Below are 24,243 nucleotides of genomic sequence, written 5' to 3' on the forward strand. Positions count from 1 at the left end.
TGTGCATGCAGGAAGATCAAGGACCTCAGGGGCTGCTGGTGGTGGTGGTGGTGGTAACTATGGTGACAGCAGTGCCCAAACCACAGGCTGAACTACAGTATTATATCATAATGCTATAATGGATGGTCATGGAAGAGCGTTTTTACCAGTGTCGTGCTCATAAAATAAGGAAATAACTTTTTAATGAATCTCATATAAAATAAATTGAATAGGGAGGAGGTTACAGTGACCAGTGGAAGAGGTGCAGACATTTCAATTCCCACTTTCCCTGATCAAGTGGGACAAGGTGTTTTCCGATCCAATCAAGGCAAATCCTCTCCCTACAGAACTGTATCTTCTGGATTTACAGATTTATACACACTCACTCACACACACATACAGTAAGTCAACACATGCAAGGCAGCTCAGCGTGGATCTCAGACCCCCATTGTGAACCGGCTGCCTGTGTCACATGAGAGCACTGAACAAACAAGAAAAGTAATTTCATCAAAATACCAGCCCCCCCCCACCTAAACTGTAGACACCAGCCCTTTTCTCAGTTTGAAAGTCGTGTACACCAAAACAATAATGTGTTTAACAACAGACAGGACATAGTATATTTTGTAAACCAAATGAAAGATCCTTACGACAAGCCAAAGGTAAATGCCAGTATAGTAAATATTACATTAGACAAGAGTCTACTCTTGAGCTTTCAAGCTAAACTTTGTACTTAATTGTACTTAATTGGTATCTTAAGCAGACATGTCAAAATGAATAAAACAGACCTTTGCAATTTTAACTGGGGATGATAATTAATTATGAATCACATCTATCAAGCTTCTATGAGCAAAGCCTTGACTAGAAGAGGAACTTCAACAAAGAATGAAGCTACCAAGCTACCAACAGTGCCGCACAAAGTGATCCATTCACATATCGGAAGGGCACTGAATCAATTTCCAACTGTAATCATGTGCTAAGACAAGAAGCTGAAAAAAAAAGGACTAAGTAAACTGTAACACTCATTGTTCCAGACTTGAAGTCGGCAGGGGACCGTAATAATGACCTTTTAATAACAGTCTCTGGCGGATCAAGGGAGTAAGCTCTTTGGAGCTCAAAGTTGGGTTTTGCTCTGTCTGTGTTTGGCCAAACTCAGCTGCAGCCAAGTCCACAGTGCATCCTTCTAACTACAGCAGTCTCGCTCCTCTCTCCCAGTCCCAGCAGACATGGGTGGAAATCCATCTTATGAAAGAGGTGACAGGCGAACATGGTTTGAGCTGAGCCAGTTGATTGGAGGTGGAGGCTGGAGTGTAACGAGTGAAGCCCAGAGATCTGCACACTAGCAGGGGGTAATTCCCAGGCGACTGGGAGGCAGTGAAGGGGCCTGGTTAAATAACATCATCTGACAGGTGTGTTTGTGCACGTCCTCTCTGTGTTTCGTCCCTCCCCAGGGCTCCTATCACAGCAGGGCGGGAAGGGCTAACCAGCCGTACCTCACTGACCCACCCCCCTCGCTAGCTCCACTCACTGGAGAACAGCCTCTCAAACAAGCATAATGGACCCTTGTATGTTATCACCACAGAGTAGTTTTTTCCACACAAAGACAGGGGACCTTGGTACACTTTCAAATCTACTGTAGCCAGTGAAACTACACACTGTAGCTAGGTTATTAGTTATCGCCGTTTGAATACCTTTCTTACAGGGAAATCTGAATAATATATACAGCTCTGGAAGAAATGGAGAAACCACCACCTTTTTCTTTCATTTTTAAAAAAGGACAATTTTGAGTGAAGAACAGAAGGTTAAAATTTGCAGTGGCCCCAAAAAATCCTGAGCTGTATGTATATATATATATAGTAGAAGGGAAAAAATTATATCTTTTTTTATTTATTTTTTATTTATCTTCCATTTTGGATCGAATCACCCACCATCTTTTTCCCCTAATACTAACTGATTAAGTTCTTAAAAATAAAAAATAAACAAAATAAGCCAAGAGTACAATTAAAGAGATTTGGGTGCAGTATTTTTACTCTGGAGTAGGGAAGAGATTTAGGAAAGCTTCTGTTCCGAGTGTTTTACCAGATTATTTTTCCCTTTTTCTGTCAGAAAAATCTCATGTCCTGCTTTCTTCCACAGCGACAACATTTAAAATACTGTAGAAGACAACCTTTGACTTTGGGACACAAAGGAAATTCCTTTTCACCATTATCCACATTCTGTTAACTTAAACCTGTATTCCACATTAAACAGTAAATCCCCTATGCTACAGTGCTGTCACTGTGAACCCTGTCCTGACTTTTCTATCCACATCCAAAACTGGATCTCCATCAACTATGACATTCCAGGGCAGATGAATGGCCTGTGGTCCTTCGTTAAGGCAATTAATGAACTTCCACTGGGAAAGCCAACTATCTGAACTCTGTCTCTCGATCTCCCCTTTCTCTCTCTCTCCCTCTCTGGCTGGCTTGCTCAGTCGCTCTCATGGAAGGCCAGAGGCTAGGGGTGCCGTGGTGACGCACGTGCTTTTCAGATCTGCAGCTAAATGTGGCCCTGGCATCCAGTAACTCCCTTGACCAGGACACGATGGGACAACCCAACCCATTACAACAACAGCCACGTTCAGAACCCCAGTGAGCATATATGTGGACAGTTGGCCAGGAGGCCTTATCCTCTGACTCAGACATACCTTTTTAAAAGGGTATGACCAACTGCCAGAGCGAGTTTGACAGATGAGATTGACATTAATAAACAACGCAAGCTAGTATTTATATAGTAGGGTTTTGATAGCTACTGTAAGTAGAACAACTGGGTTGGTATGAGTCAGATGGCTGAGCGGTTAGGGAATCGGGCTAGTAATCTGAGGGTCCGCAGTTCGATTCCCGCCCACACCAAATGACGTTGTGTCCTTGGGCAAGGCACTTCAACCTACTTGCCTCGGGGGGGGGGGGGGGGAATGTCCCTGTACTTACTGTAAGTCGCTCTGGATAAGAGCGTCAGCTTATTGACTAAATGTAAATGTTATGTATGAGTGTAGTTTTGATAGCTCCTGTAAGTAGAACATCTGGGTTGGTATGAGTGTAGTTTTGACGGTACTGTACCTTGGCATAGTCTAAGGGCAGTTGGTCCTCTGGGCATTTGAAGACCCCTTCACTGTAAGACACAAGAGAGGAAACCGACGTTAATAACAGAACTGCACATCAATATATATATATATACACATTAACTTTATTTTGACGATCTGTCTGCATAACTGAACTGACGGTCACTGCTGTGCTTAGTAGAGGTCTGCATTGCCCTTGCCTCTCCTGCCATCTTCAAACATGTTCTACATCAGAGCCACTCTGTGACTCATCCCACACTGGTCCCACACACACAAACAGACACACACACACAGACACACACACCAGCCCCAAGCCCAGCTCACACTACCCTGGCCCAACAGCGCAGCACAATAAAACCAGATGACTTTCTCTAAACCAGTGGCTTTTATGTAGCTGCCCTTTCATCTTCCATCCTCGAAGGATTTATTTCCACAAATTCAGAGTTTTATTACCGGAGAGGAAAAGAGCAAGTTGGAGCCTGATCTCTCTATCTATAATACATTAAGGACCCACTTTCTCTTCCCTCTCCTTTTTGAGCCCTTCTCTTTCTCCCTTTCTCTCTCTCCCTCTCACGCCTTGTGAGTTCATTTTGGCGGAGGCCTTTCTTGAAGGCCAGATGACAGCCTGGGTGTCTGGAGGTGGAGGGAGTGAGGTGGAGGTGGGGGGGGGTTCCAGGTCCCCTCTGTCTGCAGAGCCAGACGGCAGAACCCTAAGCCCAGTCTTCACACTCATAAACTCATCACTAAAGCCCTTATTAAGATCTGGGATCTTTATTTACCCCCACAGCCACACAGAAAGGAGGGCCTCCATGGCCGTGGTCTGAGGCTGCCAGATGAGCTGGGTGGTACGGGTCGTTAGGGGAGGCCCCCTAGCAACACAGCCCGTCACGGGCCCTGATGTCCTCATTAAATATTCACACTGGTAAATAATGGAGCTGACTGGAGGAGGCAGACAACAGGGGAGCGTGCGCTGTCAGGTCTACGACTCAGCGCTGAGCAGCAGCCAGCCAGAAACACAAACAGGTCATTTAAAAGGCCATGAGTGGCTCAACCCGACACATGTATTAATGAGGTGTCTGCTGTGATCATGATGACCCCCCCCCCCCTCCACCAAAACACACAGACACTGTACTGGTCTGGTCTGGGTCCAAGGCCAAGGCCAGGGCCATCGACATGGGAAGCAACCTACATAGACACACACGTTTCATATGATCATTCTGAAGGACGTGGTCTCTCATTGTAACAATGGCCTCATTGAAGAGAACAAGAGCAGAGAAATCCTGTATTCTCCAGAGCTGACCAGAGCTGGACACTAAAATAGCGGTGACGCGTTTCGGGGGCCGAAGCCCTGAAGCTGTATCTGTCCTGCAGTGGACAGCAAACTCTGCCAACTCTTAATGAACGGGCTACTGCCGACCCTCCCTCTTCCCTCCCCAGAGCACTGAAACAGGCTAATGGAAAACAAAGTGGCTGGCGGGGGAAAAGAGGGAGGGATGGAGGGAGAGAGAGAGAGCGAGAGAGCAAGAGAGCGAGAGAGAGAGAGAGCGAGAGAGGCCAGCGGTCAGTGCTTAGGGAGGCCCAACAATATCCCTATTGACCAGACGAGGTTCAATAGTGCTTTAATCTGGTTGTGCACTGTCACCTGACAGTAGCCCCGGGCGACCCTCAGGGCCATGTGACTGCGACCCAAGAGGTCCCTGCATCCCATCCCCCCACCCTCCTGTTGAGAAATCTGCTGCAGGGAGAACTGGTGGGGACGGGGCCAGGGGTTAATGCATGACGAGACGGCAGCAATGCCAGACCATTAAGGTCACTGTGTCAGCATGGAGCTGGGGAGCAATTAATAGCGACAATAGGCTGGTCAAAGAAACGAAAAAGGAAGGGGACTAAAAATCAAATCGATAAAGCGGAGAGAGAAAGAGCCTGGTCAGCAGAACGGTTGCCATCGTTACACAAGCATGTATTCTATGATGATGATGAGAATCAGGACTGGTTACAAGACATGGGTATGGTGCGGTGGGGCTAGTGACAATGGATTGAACTCCCTCCCTCTCTCCCTTTCTCACTCTCTCCCTCTTTCCCCCCCCCCCCCCCTCCCCCTCTCTCTCTCTCTCTGCCTCTCTCTTTCTCACACGTTTGCACGGAGAGGATCCAGAAAGGCTCACCTGAGTGGCCTGTGTTGTGTCCCACCCCGGATCCACCTCCTCTCAGACACACAATGAGGTCGACAAGCGAAAAGCGCCCCGTTACAGTCTGTCAGGAAGATTCCTTCCCTGGTCGCACACCAAGAGCTGCAGGCGCACACTCCTGTGCTCACCTCACTGTGGACAAACCTACCTGACTGCCCTGCCTGTTGGCTAGGAGAGCTCATTGCTATTTTGTGACAGCACATTAGCACAGAGAAGTGGGGGCACTATCATTTTAAAAGCTTCCATACAATTCTTTCCGGAAACTCTCCACACTTTTGAGTCTTTTGATTAATACTCGAAGGCACCCTTGTAGTTAAAAGTCAACTCGCACAAATTGTTGTTCAACAAATACCCTTGACTTGGGCCCACTTTGAATTGTTCTGTAAAGCTCTGTGCGATTGTGAGAGGTTAATAACAGTCGTCGTGAGGCTGAAAAGAGAGATCTCCAGTAGTGCAGTACAGCCTTGATGATGGATCTTTTACCCCAGCCACTTGACTCTGAAACAGCGCCAGCATTGACACACAGCCTCAGAACAGTTTCACTTGAGAAAAAATGTGCGCTTATAAACGTAAGGAGAGGGGCAATGAAGCTTTCGGCCCAGTCTGTGATTATCCATGAGGAGAGAGGCTGGTAATTCCCATTGCTAGTGCCTGGACAAGGCTACAGTCAAGCTAACTAACCAAACTGTTTAATTAAATCGCTCCATTAAAATTTCAATGGCTTCCTCTGTCTCTCCCTGCCATGTGAGCAGGCTAGACAGCTGTCAGGGGGCCAGCGTGAGATCCAGGCCCGCGGACCAGAAACAGCAGAAGACCGGAGGAGAATGGCCCACAGCTAATTACATGTTCAAATCCCCCCCCCCAGCTGTCACACAGGAGACAGAGGCTACCATCACATTGTCAGAGTGAGCGTGTGACAGGGGGTCCATCCACGCAGGTCCCATAAGCACTAGTTAGAGGACTTTCTCATACCTCCAAGCCTATCCCATCTACCCTGTAATTGCCCCATCTCTTTCCCTCAAATCTTCTTATAGGCCAAGAGTAGATTAAATTGATTTAATAACCATCCATTCACCCGGCGATAACGATGAGGACAGCCGTCACAACAATGCTCCGTCACCCCCCCCCTCCCCCACGACCCCCTGACAGGCAGACGGTGAAGCCAAACCCCCCCCCCGCCAGGTTGGGGCTGTGTTGAGTGTGTGTTGCATGTTGAGTGTGTGTAGCGTTTTGAAGAACTGCTTCGTCAAACTCAAGCCGCAGAACAAATACTTTTGTTTTCATGACTAAGACCTCCATCCAGGCCCTCAGTGTTCTCCTTTGTTAAGGGAAGGACTGTGGAGTATGAAAGCTAAATCAGCATGTTAGCATGAGAGGACCATGATGAGTGTCTGTGACACATTAACACTCCAAACAAGACTTCAGCCATTCCGGTGAGAGGAGGAATTTTCTCAACCTCTGAGATACCATCAGAAACCAAGGCTGGGTAGTCTGGTGGCCTTGCCTATCTTCTCCAGGAGCTTACCACAAGGTTTTATGTTCATCCTCATGCAAAATCCCCTTTCTTTTCAAGTAAAGAAGTGGATTAACTCCTATACACAAACAGAACCTTTAAATGTCATCAGTCCCCTGCGTTCAGCCTGCCTGCCTTCCTGTCTTCCAGCTGATCCGCATGCCATGCCTTTCATTCCCAGGATGTTTAGAGGAAAAAACGAATCTCGTTTCATCACAGCAGGGGTTTCCGTAATCCCGTAAATCCGACATGTTTTTTTGTCAGTGTGTGTGTGGGCGCGCGTGTGTGTGTGTGTTTGTTGAAATCTCTGTGTAATTGTAAAACCTCTCATTTCTGACAGTAACGATTATATAATTTTAACTGTAAAATCGACAGACTATTACCATAAAATGCCTCTGTCTACTGTACACATTTTATAACATTAGATAATGTCAGCTTCTACAGTGACAAAGCTTCAAATACAACTGAATGTCCATTTTAACAATGTGTATCCAACATACTGGGGGAGGGGGGGTGTTATAAATGATGTACTTATGTTGGTGCTTAGTGCTAAAACCCTCTTAAATCCTGGCACTCCTGTCAAAGAAAAGAGAGTCACCATCACACTTGACTAAATGACTTTTTTCTTTTCTCTTCAGGCAAAGGAGATTAGAGCAGACCTAAGTACTCTCCATCTCCACTCCAGTGGAAAAGGTCTTCAGGGCAGAGCCGGCGACAGGAGACCGGAGGTGGCCAGCGGGTGAGGAAGCACCCCTGAGCTGCCACACAGGCGTCCCCTGGACGGGCAGTTGCTTCGAGTTGCACCTCGAACAAAAGCTTCTCACCTCAGGCCTCTCATTTGTCTAAAGAGGGGTTAGCTAACTTCTTCCTCTACTTTCTCCGACTATCACACTGACACCCAGGGAGGTCCAGGCAGTCCTCTTCCCTGGTAGAGTGTCAGGGATCTCCTGTCTAATGTGAATGGGGCCATGGCAACGCCTCGTGTCAGATCCAACACAAGATTAGTTGTGCACGGTTAAGGAAGATTATGTCGTGTAGAAAGCCGTGTGGCTTTTCAAATGATATGCCTTGTCATAATCTTAAGGCAAGGTCCCTGAAATAATCCCCCACCACCCCCCCTTAAAAATGGATTGCGTGTGCATTAGGGAGTAAGTTTCTTTTTGTGAATGAAAATATCATTCTAATGTCTGAACTGAGTAGAATAGGGTTAAATATGTGTTGGTCCTGAAACAGTGTTGTTGTGTGTGACTATGTCATGCCTCCTGGCCATGTTCCACTAAATGCCACCTGTAAAATCCTATCCGACCACCATCAACAGGACTTGCCAGTGACTACTGACAGCCTAATGTGACACGACCACGGGTGACTATCTGAAGGTCACAGGCATCAACAGGAGAGCGGGAAAATATGCCTGACTGTCAGGCAGCCATGATGATTGTCAGCCGGCCATGAAAGCAGTCGAAGTCTTTTTTTCCTGTGCCCGAAACGGGTAGAAATGAAGCAAGCACAAGAAGCACCACCACTGTGAGGACTGCAAGTGTGTGGGCGGATATCTGGCTGCTTCCTCCTAGCGCTCTGCTCTGCCTATCCTCAAACTAAATCTCGATCCCATAATGAAATGTTTGACTGACATAAAACCTCATTGGGTAATGCACTATTTTTAACAGCATATGCAATAGAAACAGGATTCAAATCGCAATTGCTCTAAACCCAAAGTGTAATTTACAATAATAATCTATCATATATTCTAGAAATGGCATCTGTATACTGAGCAATATGTGATGATAAGAAATTGCTAGTATGGAGACTACAAGTCATGTTTCACGACAGTAGTTCATGACTACATAATTACATTCACTCCTTTGCAGTTCTCCCAGCTCTCGCTGCGTTGACATTTGTGTGCACAAGCCATCTGTGAGCTAATTCACACAGTCTTGCCACGATCAAAAGGTTAGCAAAATATCAATTCATTTTCCAAATGTCAACTTTGTTTCTCAGCACTGACACTGGCCATTATTAAAGAGTAATAAAGCGTTAAAGTATATGTTCTCAGGGCATGAGGGATGCATTACCATCAGCTCTCATGGACGCTACAGTGAACTGTCATTTATCTGCGGAAACCTGACGGGAAGTTAGAATAAATACAAACACCAAACGCCTGTCTGCTGATATCTAGCCGGTGCTTTGACTTTGAGGATTCGGTAGTACAGCATGTTTCTCTGTGCCAAAGGCAGTTTCTATAACAATACAGAACAAATAGGCCTTGGTCCACGGCTGCACCACAAAAAGTGATATAAGGTAGACGGCGTACAGACGATGACTCATCAAAAAGCCACTGGCACTTCTCTGATTCCAGTTAAGTCTGTTCTCTGCCCTCATAACAAACAACGTCTCCCCAAACAGTCGAGCCACCTGCTGAAATACTGAACACAGAGGGAGATGTGGAGCAGAGAGGAGAGGGGAAGACCATCTGCAGATTTGGTCCAAGCCTCTGAGACGTCATAATCCATCCTTAAGTGTGTGAGGAGGGGGGGGGGGGGGGGGGGGGGGGGGCAGCTTGCTCTTCCCCACAATCCCTCTGGCATGTCTCCCTTCATCAACGCCTGGGCAAGCATGCTTCGTCAGGAGGAGGAACTGCGAATCCTCCACAAACTGCATACCCTGCACAAAATATGAAAGGCCCCTTGTTGTACTCTTAAAATGGTCAACTGGATACAAATGACTGAGAACTGGTGCTCCCCGAGTCATTTCATGGCTTCCTTGTACGCCCTGACCTTGAATGGTGATCTACAGTTTAGCAGGCAGGTTTATGCACTTGCTTCACTGAGTTGAAGGAATATCTATCCCGTGGAAGACGACGTGGATGTGGAGTAATCCTATTATCCTTTCACAGACTGCATCGCATCACTGTACATACAAGCCTTGAGAGGATCTCAAATAAACAAATGGATTGAAATGCAATGCATGCTCGGATCATTTGTCCAGCCGATTTCATCCCTGGGATTAAACCCTGTATGCTGGGAGGTACAGGAAAAATCAATTCAATTTCATTAACTCCTGCTGATCTGGACCTAGGGTGGGGAGGGGGGAGGTGGAGAGAACGGGGCCATCAATCCTGCACGGAGCTGAGCTCTGCATGCATGACTGCTGCAACCGCTCTCACACCCACGGCAGCAGAGAAGAAGCAACGACGACGGGCTAACGAAAAGCCCCCCGAGCCTTCGTCGCTCCTCGGAGCACTTGACATGAACTCATGAGGAACCCATGAGGGCTCGGGGAGGGCATGAAATGGATGATAGGGTTCCGTTTCATCTGGAAAGGGGTTTGGGTTCCAACTCAGGGTTGGTGAAAATCCGGAGGTTTACGACGACACACATGCAGTCTCCGCTGCGGTGCTAAAAGCTGATGTCAAGGTATTGGATGTGTAAATCACCCCCCTCTCTGCTTTACTACCCTGCCCTGCCACACACACACACACGGAGGCTAACTGAAGCACTGGACATGAGGGGGGGGGGGGGAGCATGTGTGATCTTCAGTTGCCTCAAATTAGGGTCTGCACTAAATGCATTTACCCCACACATAAATTAAAGCTGTTTTAATTACAGATGGTGGATCTAATTTTAGCTTAGCTTTTAGGGGGAATGAAGGGGAGGGGGTCTGCCCTGGCGTCTGTCTCTGAAGAGATACAGTGCTGCTGCACTAATCCTGGAGAACCCCACCATGGAGCAGAGAGGGCTGGAGAGTGCCACAATGTTGACCGCTCAGGACAACATTAAAAAAACGACCAAAAGCACGAGAGAGACAGTCATGTCCCTCCTTGAACCACTGCTGCTGTCCTTTAACAGGCACGCCACAGTCTCAAAAAGAAAAGTTGTCTCCTGAATCTCAAGTCTTACTGGAGGTATGTGAAAGCCTCTAACCAGCTCTTGGCTAATCTCAGGTACTCGGTGACAGAATATCTGACGGATGGATGAGTGTAGGTTGATCATTTTAATCCTGAGCCGAGAGAAACATATGAATACAATTCCCTGCCTGGAGGATAAAGCCTTAGTGCTTAAAGTGTCTGCTGCCGGAACAATCAGCTTCTTGCACACTGAAAAGTTCAAGTGCTGCTCTAGGTTTTGGAGAGACTACAGTAGCTAGGAAAGACTTAAAGAACAAATATATGATTCGATATCGTTATTTTTAGAGTTGAGTTGCTTAGTTACGCCGTCGCAAGTCATCAAAAGTGAGGTAACCACTGACGAGATGCATTTCACCAAGACATCTTCACCTCGCAAAAGAGCCCAGAAAAGCAGCGCATTCCTTACTTGATGACATGATGAGTGTTTGGTGAAATACAATCTCAACCAAGCCTTAAGTCAACAGCTATAAACCAAGCCCATTGATAACACACAGGGGAGAGGGAGAGTGATAAATATGCCCCAGGCCAAGGATTCGACTCCATCCACACATATTCCCTGAACATAATCTTCCTCTTGGCTCCCATTTTTTTGTGCGAGTTTTAAAATCCCTACGTACGACTCTCCCCAGAAGCCAAAAGAGGAGCTTCTCTTTGAAGAACAAGATCTGGAAATCACAGCAGAGCATCAATCACCAGCCACTTAGTCCAGTCTTTGCACTGGGGTTTTCTGGAAGGATCTACAGTACCTATGAAACACGTGAGCGAGATCATTTAGCCACAAACCAAAGTAAAATGTGTCATGGATCCCTGTCCTGATTTACCTGTGAACTGACACCACAGACCACATTTTACAGTCATTTACTCTTTCTGTTGGTTCAGTACACTCTTTAGCGAGTCCATTATTTTTGATCTTGCTGACGCACAGGAAGAGATGTGCTCAGCTGTTTGGATGAGCATCCCCCATGGGATAGGGCTACACTCATCACACATCTCTGATACTCATCACAGTGACTCTCATTCCTAAGGTTAACTGGCAGGGATGCCATGAATCATAAGCAAGTGTTTTCCACAGAAACAGGAAGAAGAACTAGGGTGAAATGCCAAAATTCACGTATCCTTCTTCCACAATCTAACGCACTTCTCTGGTGGTGGGTCTGGTCATTTAAAAGCAAGGCAACTCACAACAGAAGCGGTCAAGAATTATGTGGACAACAATGCCAAGCAGCCAGGCTCCCAGGCCCACATTAGCATTGCTAATCCAGAGAGCGAGTGACTAAAGACGGATTACCTTGCCAGCACCACGCTCCCTCTCCCCTCTCTCCAGGGCAGCAGGTGGGCTGGCCAGATAATCCCAGCAACCAATAACGTCTCATGGACAACTGCTATTTTGATTAGCCTTCATCTGTTCCTCCTTTACAGACAGTGCTATGTGCTGGCAGGTTGCTGATGTTAACCAAGCCAGCCTTGAGGGATTTAAAGGGCAACCCTATCAGCCTTATGTAATTCTGAGAGTCAACATCTTTAACACAACCATGCAGGTCCTAGTTAACGTCTTGCTTCGTCTGACAACCACACATCATGTCTGGAAGGGAAAAACACACAAGTTATAATGCTTCCAGTCTGACTAAAGGCACATGGCTGAGAAATTACAAACTGTGCCATCAGCTATTCTTAGTCGGCTTTCCATTCTACACACCCGGCCATGTTGGGCAGGGCCATGTTTTTTACTGAGTGATTCGGCTTTTACAGACTGATTCACTACGGCAGGCCTTCGGCTTCATGTTGAATACTCGTGATCACCATCAAAAGCTTTCACGCGTCTACGAGGGCCTATTGTGGGGTTGTATTTGCGTCAGCTCCGGGTACAACAATGGGCACTAGAAACGTTTTCACTCATGCCCCTTCAACAGTTCTCCGGCTACACAATAGTCTGCCTGGGTACTTCTGAATGGAGAAGCGGCAAACCTTAAACGTTCTATTGAATTAAAAAGAGTAGAAGAGTCTTTTTTTCTTTTAACCTTGGATATACAGCTAATATACTGCAGTGTGGCTGCCCTACCTTGATGATTTAACTACAGTGAGGCCCATAGAGAGTCCTGCCTGCCCCTGGAGCGCAGAGCTGACTGGCTGGAAGTGAGTGCATCATAGGCGGATATCCCGGGGGGGACAGGGGAGACATAACCCCCACATCCTGGGAAATACATGATTTGTTCCCTGTAAACATAACTATGTAATTTCAATAATATTACTAATACGCAATGAAAGCGCTTTGCTGATTATGGACACAATGGCGCTTTTTTTTTTAATGTGTTGTGTTAAAGCAGTAATTTTGGTGTCCCCCTCAGGAATTGCTCTTGAGAAAAAGTCATATAATTGTCCCCCCCAAAGTTGATAGCAGATTTTCGCCACTGGCGTGCATGTGATACAGAGTGTGTGCATGCTATTTTCATGTGTGCAGTTGTTTGGGAGGCTTCATTTCACTCATTCCCGATGGGAACATCTGTGGAAAAAAACAATCACACCCCATGCGCTGCATTGTCTATTAATTAGAGAGCTGTTTGAGCAAGATGTCTCAATCTTACAGACAAGACACGAAGACGGGGACAATGCTAATGCTAGCAAATAGCTTACAAGGCATGAGTCAGGTTGATGCGGTTAGCGAGCAAGTCAAACTGCTTGTTTATCTGCTCCCTTCATCTTGCACACAGTGAGCTGTGAAGAACATGTAGGGGCGTGATGAACTGAGAGGACACTAAGAGGTGAAGTTAATGATTTGATTCCCTGCAGATTCTCCGATCCCTAACAGTGTGACCTGCCTCCACATGAGTCACTGTCGTTAGTGGAAGGCAGGGAGCGCGTGCACGACCACGCGTCCTCCGTGACTCACCGGCTTCCTCTCTGCCTGAAAACTGGCCAAACTTTCCGCCTCGCCTTTTTAGCAAAAACTTAAGATTGCTTCATCGACACGACTTGCCATCAAAAGGCTTTCAAAAAGGTTGCCTTCATCTAGAACTATCCTCGGTGACATTATGTAATGCACAAAACAGCATTACGTAATCTACTATTTATGCCTCACCTGCATTTCATTTGATATGACAGGAGAGAAGTTCTTCCCTCCTGATTTGTCAGTAAGCTGATGTGTTGCAGTGTGGCTAAGCTGAGTACCTTACCGACGGAAACTAATTTGGAGAGGCCCGGCCTTTTGTGTCCATGGTAACTGGTACAATGTGCGGTACCCACTCCTTCACTCCTACATTTACATTTTACATTTAGCAGACGCTCTTATCCAGAGCGACTTACAGTATGTACAGGGACATTCTCCCCGAGGCAAGTAGATGTGCCTTGCCCAAGAAGTGCCTTGCCCAAGGACACAACGTCATGTGCACCGACCGGGAATTGAACTGGCAACCTTCAGATTACTAGCCCGATGCTCTACCCGCTCAGCCACCTGACTCACTCCTCTCACACCCCAGTGCACACCTACTTCCTCTCTCAATCACCAAGTATCCCACTCATGCACCGGTTAAGACTGCATTTTCTTTTCTTGTAGATGTACGTAGAGAACATGGTTTTGGGAACACGGGGATGCATGGTGCATATGTGCGTAAATGAAAGTAAGTGCCAAGTGAAACTATATATGGTGATTATATTTATAGGAGTTTGGCACCTTGTTGCTTGTTTAATCCTATATATCCTTCAGGTATCCGATAAATTCACCCATATTCAGTTAGTTAATGGCACTTTCTTCCTATGTTAGTTTGTGTGAAGTAATCTTTTTCTTTTGTTTTCTACATCGCTTCCTCACACAGATTCCCCATTCAATGATTTCCACCCCAAGATTCACCCAAAAGAAGTTATAACTGTAAATAATCTGGAACCTTTATGTTTGCCTGCTGCTCACTACACTGCTGCTCAGGTCTACTCTGATCAGTGTGCCATGATCTTCACATCCCTCCAGCCCACGTTCCACCCTTCAACACAGTAATGGTAAGGTGTGGTTCTTTGTGTGAAAGATACAGGGCAGTTAACAGACAAGGGTTTGTAGTCTAGCCACTGGCACACACACACACACACACTCGATAAGGTCTGGAGCTTGTTTCCAGACATGCTGTGGCTCCCGTTCTCCTTATCAACGCGTCTGGGGCCCATGTGCATTTCAGAGAGAAGTGAAAAGAAATCCAATGAGGAAATCCAATCCTGTTCTCCTCCTCCCTGCTTCCCTGCTCCTTGTCCCCCTCCCCATCCAGCCATGCACGCAGGCGTCTGGCCCCCCCCAGCGCTCAGCCGCAGCTAAACCTCCTCCGTTAGAGGATGCTTTTTCTTTGTAAAGTCAGGCAAGGCGCTGACGTCATCCGGTCTCCTTTGTGTCCTCACGCCTGGTCAGCAGGCCTCCTGTTGCAGGCATTTTGAAGCCCGGACGGACACTGAAATGAATGTGACAGGCGTTTACAACGAGCAGGAGAAAAGAGAGCGACGAGGGAGAAACCAAGAGAACAGCTAGCCGTGTGGATTGACAACAAATACACGCCTCTGAGGTCCACTTGGGCTTTGCAGTCCGAGGACAGTCTGTGTCTCTCTGGGTCTGTCGCTGGTCACACTTCATCAGGTTAACCTTGATAATCAGTGGATTTAAAAGGGTCCTGATGAAAGGTACTTTTTTTACCACCAGGATGGGCTCATTGAAATATAAAATCTCTTATTCAGGTCAGGACAATCCTGGCCATGATGGGCAGTGTCGAATCACCACACCATAAGTAATCTAGTAAAAGAATAACAATCGCTAGAGTATAATTCATATGTATAAGTCTAAGTCAAACTGAGAGGGGATGAAATAGGAAATGAATGGTAAGGTGAAAAGGACAGGGCGTGCTGCTGGAATGTTCTCCCCTCCTGAAGGAGCCCAGCGAACGATGCAGCTGGTCACACATGAACCGTGTCACTTCCTCCACTTGGCCGTGTCACTTCCTCCACTTGGCTCTTTCACCAGATCAATACACCGTCTGTGCAGGGGGAGGAGGAGGTGTGTGTGTGTGTGTGTGTGTGTGTGTGTGTGTGTGTGTGTGTGTGTGTGTGTGGGGGGGGGGGGGGGGGGGGCTTTGTGGCCAGTGGACATTTGAAACTGATCTGCCAGGGAGATGCAAGGATGCCACACACACACACACACGGTGCAACCGGTGGAGGTGAGAGTCGTTGGGCTGTTGGTTAAAGGCCTGAACCACCACAACCCTGCCTGATGGCATTAGAGGCCAGGGGCAGAGGAGGGTTGGAGAGGCCAGGAAGGAGGCCCCCCCCCCCCCGGTCCTTTTCTAAACGGAGCAGCTTGGTGAAGCGGAAGGACCCGGAGTGAATAGCCAATGATCTTACCATTGACGGGGGCCCCCGCAACAATAAATGACTTTAATTTGCAGTATGTGTGTATACTTTTAGCGAGGAGCTTAACTGCTCTGCTAACACCTGTTCTCATCCATAGAGAAGCCTTTCATTGGGACAGGTGCCTCACTGGACCAAGACACCCCCTCCCCCTCCACCCTCAACACACACACACACACACACACACACACACAATCTCTGACTTCCTGCTTTCCCTCTCCCACTCTGTCCATCTCGGCCCAGCTGCTCTCTATTCAATACCCAGACACAGATTCCTCACATGCCTGCTCCACGGCCCAGTAACGAGGCACTGGTCACTTAGTGGCCCACCCTGCCCGCCATTAACCCCATGCACGTCTCTAAACCATGGAATATTTATGTTATTCCATCTTTAGATAAGAGAAACCGTATTAAAATGAATGAGCATGAATATTTGGGAATGTGAATAATTCACATGATTAATATCTGTGGGAGCCTGAACATATGTGTGTGCATGCGTGTGTGTGCATACGTGTGTGTGTGCATGCGTGTGTGTGTGCATGCACGAAGCATGTTTGTGCTCAGTGCAGTGACCTGTGCAGAGACAGATTGGGGGAAGTCGATTGGCACGACAGGGAGCAGGGCACAGATGCGGGCGAGCTGAGGAGAGCGACGGTCTCAAACAGCTGAGCTCAGTGCGTACCCTGGCCCTCTATACCCACCATGTCCGCACCAGGACCTTGAATCAGCCGTTACTGTAATCTGCCCCACCCTCCACACCCTCTCTGGCAGCTTCCCTCGCTTCTCACAATCCTTAAATCTCCTTCCTCAACCCTACATTGTTTGTTAACACTCAATTAAACGCGCAACCGTAAAATGTCCGGCCTCGGAGATGATGACTGTCCCGCTAATGGCAGTTAAGGAGTGAGTCAGACACCAGGAAGACATGCGATTAGCTATATAATAATATATTCTTACTGAATGAAGACACAGAGTCTGCTATGGAGGGGTGGCTGCAGATTATACCTGTTGTTGAGGCAACAGACTAGGCCGAGAGGACTTGAACACGGTGTTATCTGAAGTTCTTCCACATAACATGCATACCCATGTGCATGTACGCACTGGCCAGCCATGCAGGAGGCTTTGGGCCAACTGGCAGGGCTCCAGCGATAGGGTTAGGCTTAGGCAGCCCGGCCCTCGCCTGCTGCCCATGTGAATGGCAAGGTGCTCCACTGCAGAGCTGGAATGCTTCCCCTGCTCTTGTTTGGCTCGTCAGGCTGGGAGACCCGGTTCAATAGGACCTCCTATAGTCGTGGACAAGCCGGGACATGTCTCAAACATGGTCTAGGCTGCTTCGTGCACTTTTTGTTTGCAAACTCTCCTTTTGTGCGACAGATACAATGGCGTTCTGAACTGATATGGAGAGGGAGAGGGCATCAGCGCTGGAATGTGACCTGGGCATTAGACGAGGCTAGACTTTTCAATGGGGGAGAAAATCTAGCGAGGAATTTTAAGTGCTCTGCTTTTTTAAGAAGTGTGAATTTCACCACAGTATGTAGGCACTTTCACGCACATCGTCTTGAAATGCTTGCAATTAGCACAAATACCTTAAAGCTCAAGATATTCGGATCATTCTTTATCCGGAACACTTAAGACTTAATGAACCATGCTCAAATCTCACACACACACACACACACACACACACACACACACGCACAGCTTCACAATATTTCTACATGGCTGACCCATCCTAATGTGGGAGCTCTGCAGCTGTCTAAAACTGTCAGAAGACTTTCTCTCAGAGATGTCATCTCACACAGCTGGACCTCTGGAGGCCCTTAGCTTCCTCCTGAGGGGCCCTTGCAATGACATCATCCTGCAGACCTGGCTCTCATCCTCCCCCCCGTCTGTAGGATGTGGGTTCTTTTGGGGGATTGCTTAACAAACAAGAGATTGTCTTCATCCTGAACATGAATAAGTGTGCAATATAAGTTGAACTGATGTGTGTCTTCTCTGGTTTCAGCACATTTATCATGTCTTGTGAAACCTAAACATTTATAATCTCCGGAAGGTTTAGACACGCCAACCCTGAACCCACATATGCACACAGGTACTTACAGAAATGCTGACAAGGCTCAAATACACCATTGTAAACTGTGTTTGATGGACAAAACAGAAACCTGTTATCGAGGCAATAGAAATTCCATAGAGGTTGTCTAGTTTCTGGTAGGCTGTCAAAAAAACAACTCTGTGTATTCAACTGCAGTTTGTTGCATAAAAAAAAAAGCTGTTTATCTTTTGGAAAAACAATTTAACGATGTGAAGATCTAAAAAGTGTCCCAGTGTATAGACAAGGGTCTTTAATATCCCCTCTAGATGTCATAAAAGCCACTCTGTCCGTTGAATAGACGGATAAGCTGGACACAGTTGTCATTCTGCACCTGTAGTTCTGTTTGAAGAGGGTTATTTGTACTTGGCCAGGTGCTGTGTTTTGGCAGGTCAGGTTTAACGGCTGACGACAGAGCTCAGGGAGCAGTGAACTGACACACAATGGGGCCTGGTTCAAAGTCTGCGCACGTGTGAGGAAAGGTCAATGTTCACCTGGAACACAATTATCAGTGTTGTCTACTAAGGCTCTTTGGGGTTGAAAATCCAGGCCTATACACAAAGATATATGCTGTTAATATGGTACTTGGAGAAACACTATAGGTATTATTAGTAGGACTGGTTCTGAGCAAATTCAACAGGGCCTCAGTTCCTTTTTGTTGTAACCGTCTCTCTAAATTGCCTCTCCTCTCCGTTTCCGCCTCAGTGATTCTAGGCTGTTTCCAGCTCTGTCCCAGTAGTTCACTTTAGCCTCGTAGCCCAAGTCTGTGAGGCCCTCCACCACCCAAGGCGAAGGCCAGGGGCCTGGGGCTTTCACTACGCTGACTGACCTGCACCCCCCCCCCCCCCCCCCCCCCTCCGCCCTCCCACACGCACACACCCTCCTGACGTTCCTTGAAGTCAGTCATGGGGGGGGGAAAGGATGGAGGGGGAAACATCCTTCCTGGTTTTCTTCCTCCTCCCAGGATCAGGTGCAGCATGAATGCCTCAGGACACCTGTTGGGGACTGTGAGGGCTCTGTGTGGAACCAAGGGGATGGGAGAGCGGATGTACAGACAGCTATTCATCTACAACCCTTGGCACTGAGGACCTACACGTACACGCACACACACACACGCACACACACACGCACAAAGGCCCAGCTGCCAGAGTGTGCCTGGCTGACACACAGCACTGGGCACCAGTACTACCGGATCTCATTCACTCCTTAAAGAGACACTCGCTAGCTGACCAGTCAAAAAGCCTCCATTCTGCATCCCATAATCAATTAAACACACAGAGGACAAAGTCTATTCATCTGCCTTTAATGAAGAGAAATGTCACTAACCCAGTTTCCTGAGACAACCTCTCTCTATCTCTCTGTCGTCGGGAAACCACATCAATCATTCCCTTTTTTTTCTCTTTCCTCCGAACTCATCCCCGCTTCGCAATAAGGTCTTTGTGGACTCGTTGAAGAACCACTCTCTTTTCCAAACAGTGGAAAAAAGGGAGAGGAGGAGGTGGAAGGAGGGCTGTGAGGATGCCTGTGATGGAGGTTTAGAGGGCCCTCAGTGTTCTCCTCTTTCTGTGTGTGGGAGCCTTCCACAGACCTGCATCAGCAAAACTCATAGAAAGTGTGTCAACGTCAAATTAATCATCATCCCTCCCAAAACACTCCAACACATATCTCTCCATTTCCCGGCCTACGGGGAGGAATAATAATAATCAACCCATGGCTGATTCCCGTATTAGAATCTAAGCTCTGCAAGACACCCGAGTAAGACAGAAGTTAAAGTGGCTCAGTGTTGAGACCCAGGAAGAAGTTAGGGAGCAGAACCAACCAATTACAGCCATGTCAAGACCAGGCAACAGCCCTGGATTCCCACGGAGACGACACACTAGCATGTGTGACACGGCTTTGGCTCACAGACACTAAGCCTGGATGGATCACTGTATGAAGTCTAGCATGTGGAGCGCACAGCCATGGCTTCAGTCATCTCCAGCCCTGAATCACACTTCTCAATAATCATTTTGTTCTCTTTTTGCTGACAAGGCCAGGAATGAATTGCCCGAGGTTTGCCCAAGCAGCTTGCCTTGCTGAGGAATGTGAGTCAGAGTAGATAGCAGGAGAGATAAGCTGCTGGGTAGGTCTCTGTGTCCCATGACTCTGGGTGAGCCTCCGGGCCTACTGTTGTATACATTCCTCCCCCCCCCCCCGATGCGGAAACGCAGCCCATTAGCATCACATGCTAACATGCAAACAGACTGGCTGCTTCTCCGGTCCTTTTCATAACAATTGCATGACTCTGCAAATCACTGAAGTCCAACTGTCAACTGAAACGTTGTTTGTTCCACAGTTGGGAAAATGCACACAGAAACAGTTCATAAGAAAAACCCACATACATTAGCAGATTCATACTTCTGAAATGTGGTTAGATTTTGAGCCAGGAGGCAGATTGTGGTAAGTGCAGTTAGGTCCTGAAGACCCTGTTGAAGCTGTCAGAGGAAGAAGAGGATGGCAAGTCTGGGCTGGCACTAACACAACCTGTCGTGGTAAAGGAACTACACTGTTACACAATGTCTACAAGTCTCAATTAAACTCCTTTAGCTTTGACACACACTGCTCAGAATCATCCATGCTCATTTAGGCAGACTTCAATGTCAACACCCTCTGTTGGCATTATTCATTAATTAAGACAATGGAAATGCACTCAGTGAACTTTGCTAGTAAAGAGGCTATTACTGGGTTGATCAATTAACTACTTTCCACTTATGGGTGTAATTAATGGAGGGGATTATGCCAAATGGCCCAAATAATCTGCCAATACACTGCCGGTATACAGCACAGGTGTATAGTTGTCTATAGACAGTGTTTAATAGTATATCAACCATAACATCCTACACAGACAATTGTCAAATGCATTACAATCCAAAGTCAAATGTAAAAGAGAGGAACATTAACCATACTATATCTCCAAAATAGATTTGCTGCCTTTAACATTGTCTGGTTTTGAAAAAGGTCTTTTAAACCCACCTGACTCATAAACCAGTTTTTTTGGTTCCAAGTTACTGTAGCTTAGACGTGACCTCTCCGAAACCCAAGCATATTATTTTCCTCCCCAACAGAGAGCACTCTCATTGAACACTCAGTATCACAAAGAAGAAGAAGCCATGAGTGGGATGTTCAGGATCAGCGGCTCATTCACTCTTCACTGGAAATAAAACCCCAGACAGGAAGCTCTGAGGTAAGTTGGACAAAACACTCCCGCCTAGTCATCAATCAGAAATTGTCTTCCTCATTCGCCCCTCGTCTCAGACTGCCCGTACTGACTCCTTTGGAAGCTCAGAACATTCGGGTCAATTTTGACCATTCCAGAGCTCATTACAGTGTCTAATCTAGGGCCTTAAATTAATTAAGCATTTAGGCTACAATATTACTTGTTTGCTTTGAGTGCATATCAACTTTTCTTGGATATGGAACCAAAAGGTTGAACGAAGCAAAAACTCTCTTTCTGTATAATGTAAAGCTGGCTGTATGTCAGAGGAGCACTTATCTGCCTGGACCAGACCATCAACTTCAGACAGGTTTACAGTGAGCAACTGGAAGAGCCTTTCCTGCATTGCCTAAATCGGTGTGGAGGAGAAGATAAGACAACTATGTGTGAAGGCAGAGTCCACTTCTGGTCATCTCTGGTGAGTGAAAGTGAAGACAAACTGAAACATCTTTAAACTAAACAAACAGGCTGCCCATCGTCTTGTCAAGCGGATGCACAAAATACATTTTCTTCCCAGGTTATGGCGAAAGGGTACGACGATCTAAGTGATTTCTTTACACCTCCTCCTACACCACAAGCAAGGTCTAATAAGCCTTGGGAGAATTGTTAACAGGGCAGACCAGGGGCTGGAGTGATGATGGGGGAGGCTGAAGAGCCTCACATATGACTGTCTGAGGAACACAGCCTCTAAGTGAAAGGTCCCCTCTCCTTTCAGCACCCTGGAGCCCTCATTCCAACGGAGGGATTGCTTTATTCCCCCCTCCGAGGCAGTCCCAATGCCTCTGTTACCCTCCCTCCCCTTGACCCAAAACCCAGGCACACAGCCTTAGGGCAAGAACACAGACAGGGCAGGGGGAGTGGGTCCCCTCTGCCTGGGTGAAAACACACACACGTTAACACGCATGCATGCACACACATGTGTACAGTAAGTACATACCCTGGGCATATTCATATACGGGAACAAGCACAAAGGCAAGCACACACAGTTGTTGCATCTTGGGCTACCCTGGACTGCACATTGAGATAATTGTTTGCATGTGATGCTAATGTCTGGAAAATCAAGGCACTAAAACTTCAAATTATCACAACCAGACTGATGAGAACTTTTTAGATCTACACGATCAGATCAGGACAAGTTAGGAATTTCATCACAGTTAACAAACATTAACGGTTTAATCTTGGTTTCTTAGACCTTCAATGTTTACACAGGAAGTCTCAAGATCAAAGACGGTTGTTTAAGATAGTTCCTGTGCCATAGCCTACTAAGAGATGTTTGTTTGCCCGTTGGGTCAATTTGAATTTAATTATGGAAAATCTATATGGATTTACATATGAGGAACATAACAAAGGTGCCTATGATGACTGGTTCATGAACTTGATTTGATATTAGATTAAACCAGGGAGTCTATAACAGTATCAGTCAAAGGAGAAAAACTAAACTTATATTTTGCTAAGTTCAAATATGTGATAATGAAACCATAACTGCATTTTTCGTGTTTCCTGTCTGTTGATTAACCTGCAAGGGTAAAGGGCACACCTACCTACAGATACTCTATTTATTGTTGTCTAACCGAAACTGGTCATGGATGTATTGCAGTTTCTGTCATCCTCCACCGGCTGTTTTACCTCTCTGTCATTCATCAGTGAGTCCGTTTACCTGCATGTTTAATCACCCCGCTTATCTGTTTTTTTCACAAACAATCGTCTTACCTTAAAAATTCTTGCAGACATGTGTCACAAAATCGGTGGCCACAGGTAGAGACTTGAACAGGCTCGCGCATTGCTTTACTGCACAAGGGACATTGAAAGCGTCTCTTCGGTTTCTCCAGAAACTTGTAATCAAACCCCGGCATTGCTGCTTGATCCGCAGGTGTAAGATACAGGTAAATGTGTCTTTACTCAATGTCCGTGTTTTCAATGTAGGGTATGATAATGCACTACTACGGATGTTGATGGCCGCCCTCAGCGCGACGCTCTGCTCTTCATGTTCGTTCTGCTACCGATCGGCGAGACTAGGGTTTTGACCGTATTCAGCTTCTTCTCTTCGTCCGGGTGACTGAGTGCATGGAAACAAAAGGAAGCTTCGACTGTCCAACCGTTGTGACAAATATTAACAGACGACAGAAATGATCGACAATCCCCTATTTCTTAGGTCTAGCCAAATACGGTGATATTTTGTCTTAAGTTCTGGTTCCCTCTGCTCAGTACTAGCACGACTGACAGGCAGCAGACAATGCTTTCATCCCATCTGTTTAGGTATATCTATAACCCCGCCTACTGCTTGCAGGAGGAGTCAAATGTGAAATACCATACTCTTCCGTATGCCTCTTTCTGCCCTGGGTCAATATCACGACAAATACATCTGCATATATGTTTTCTTTGATTTATTAGGTGTCTGTTATTTAGCTTTCATGCGACAAGGGGATATTTTAAACAATCAAGGACGTAAGCAAATAAACTCTGGAAAAATCCCAAACTCTGACAAACAATATTCATGGTTGTAATGGGGTTTTATACGTAATTAAACATCTTATACCTGATCTTTTTTTTTTTTTTTACAATTAAATCCATAGATTAATTGACTACATGGATCTTGGACACATGATCTACAATTAGAGGCAGGCGCCCTCTAGTGGCGACAACGGTTTGAACCAAACAAAGAAGTCAGATGACATGCAAAGATTTACAAATAAACTGGACTATTTAACAGTCAAAACAAATATATCTATCGGCAAATGAGGAGGCTTCGACAGTTGGGTTGAGACCTGGATAGAAAAGTGCTCTCTGATAACCAAAACGAGTCTCTACATTCACTGAATCCTCAGCTAACTCATTGCCACAACATTACATCA

The 24,243-nt window shown here is 46.6% G+C and overlaps 1 protein-coding gene across 1 annotated transcript in view; it reads right to left on the minus strand.

Annotated features, from left to right (window-relative positions):
- traf4a (tnf receptor-associated factor 4a) overlaps nt 1–23,633 on the minus strand; it is a 27,998-nt gene extending 4,365 nt beyond the window's left edge. The window contains exons 1-2 of the mRNA XM_047035998.1: nt 23,102–23,633; nt 2,983–3,126 (exon numbers count right to left, since the gene is read on the minus strand). Coding sequence (XP_046891954.1) covers nt 2,983–3,126; nt 23,102–23,244 — 287 coding nt within the window. The 5' untranslated portion in view covers nt 23,245–23,633. The remainder of the gene's footprint in view (nt 1–2,982; nt 3,127–23,101) is intronic.
- Between the last annotated feature and the right edge of the window lie 610 nt (nt 23,634–24,243).

The sequence above is a fragment of the Hypomesus transpacificus genome, chromosome 15, assembly GCF_021917145.1.
Source record: "Hypomesus transpacificus isolate Combined female chromosome 15, fHypTra1, whole genome shotgun sequence".
Taxonomy (NCBI): Eukaryota; Metazoa; Chordata; class Actinopteri; order Osmeriformes; family Osmeridae; genus Hypomesus; species Hypomesus transpacificus.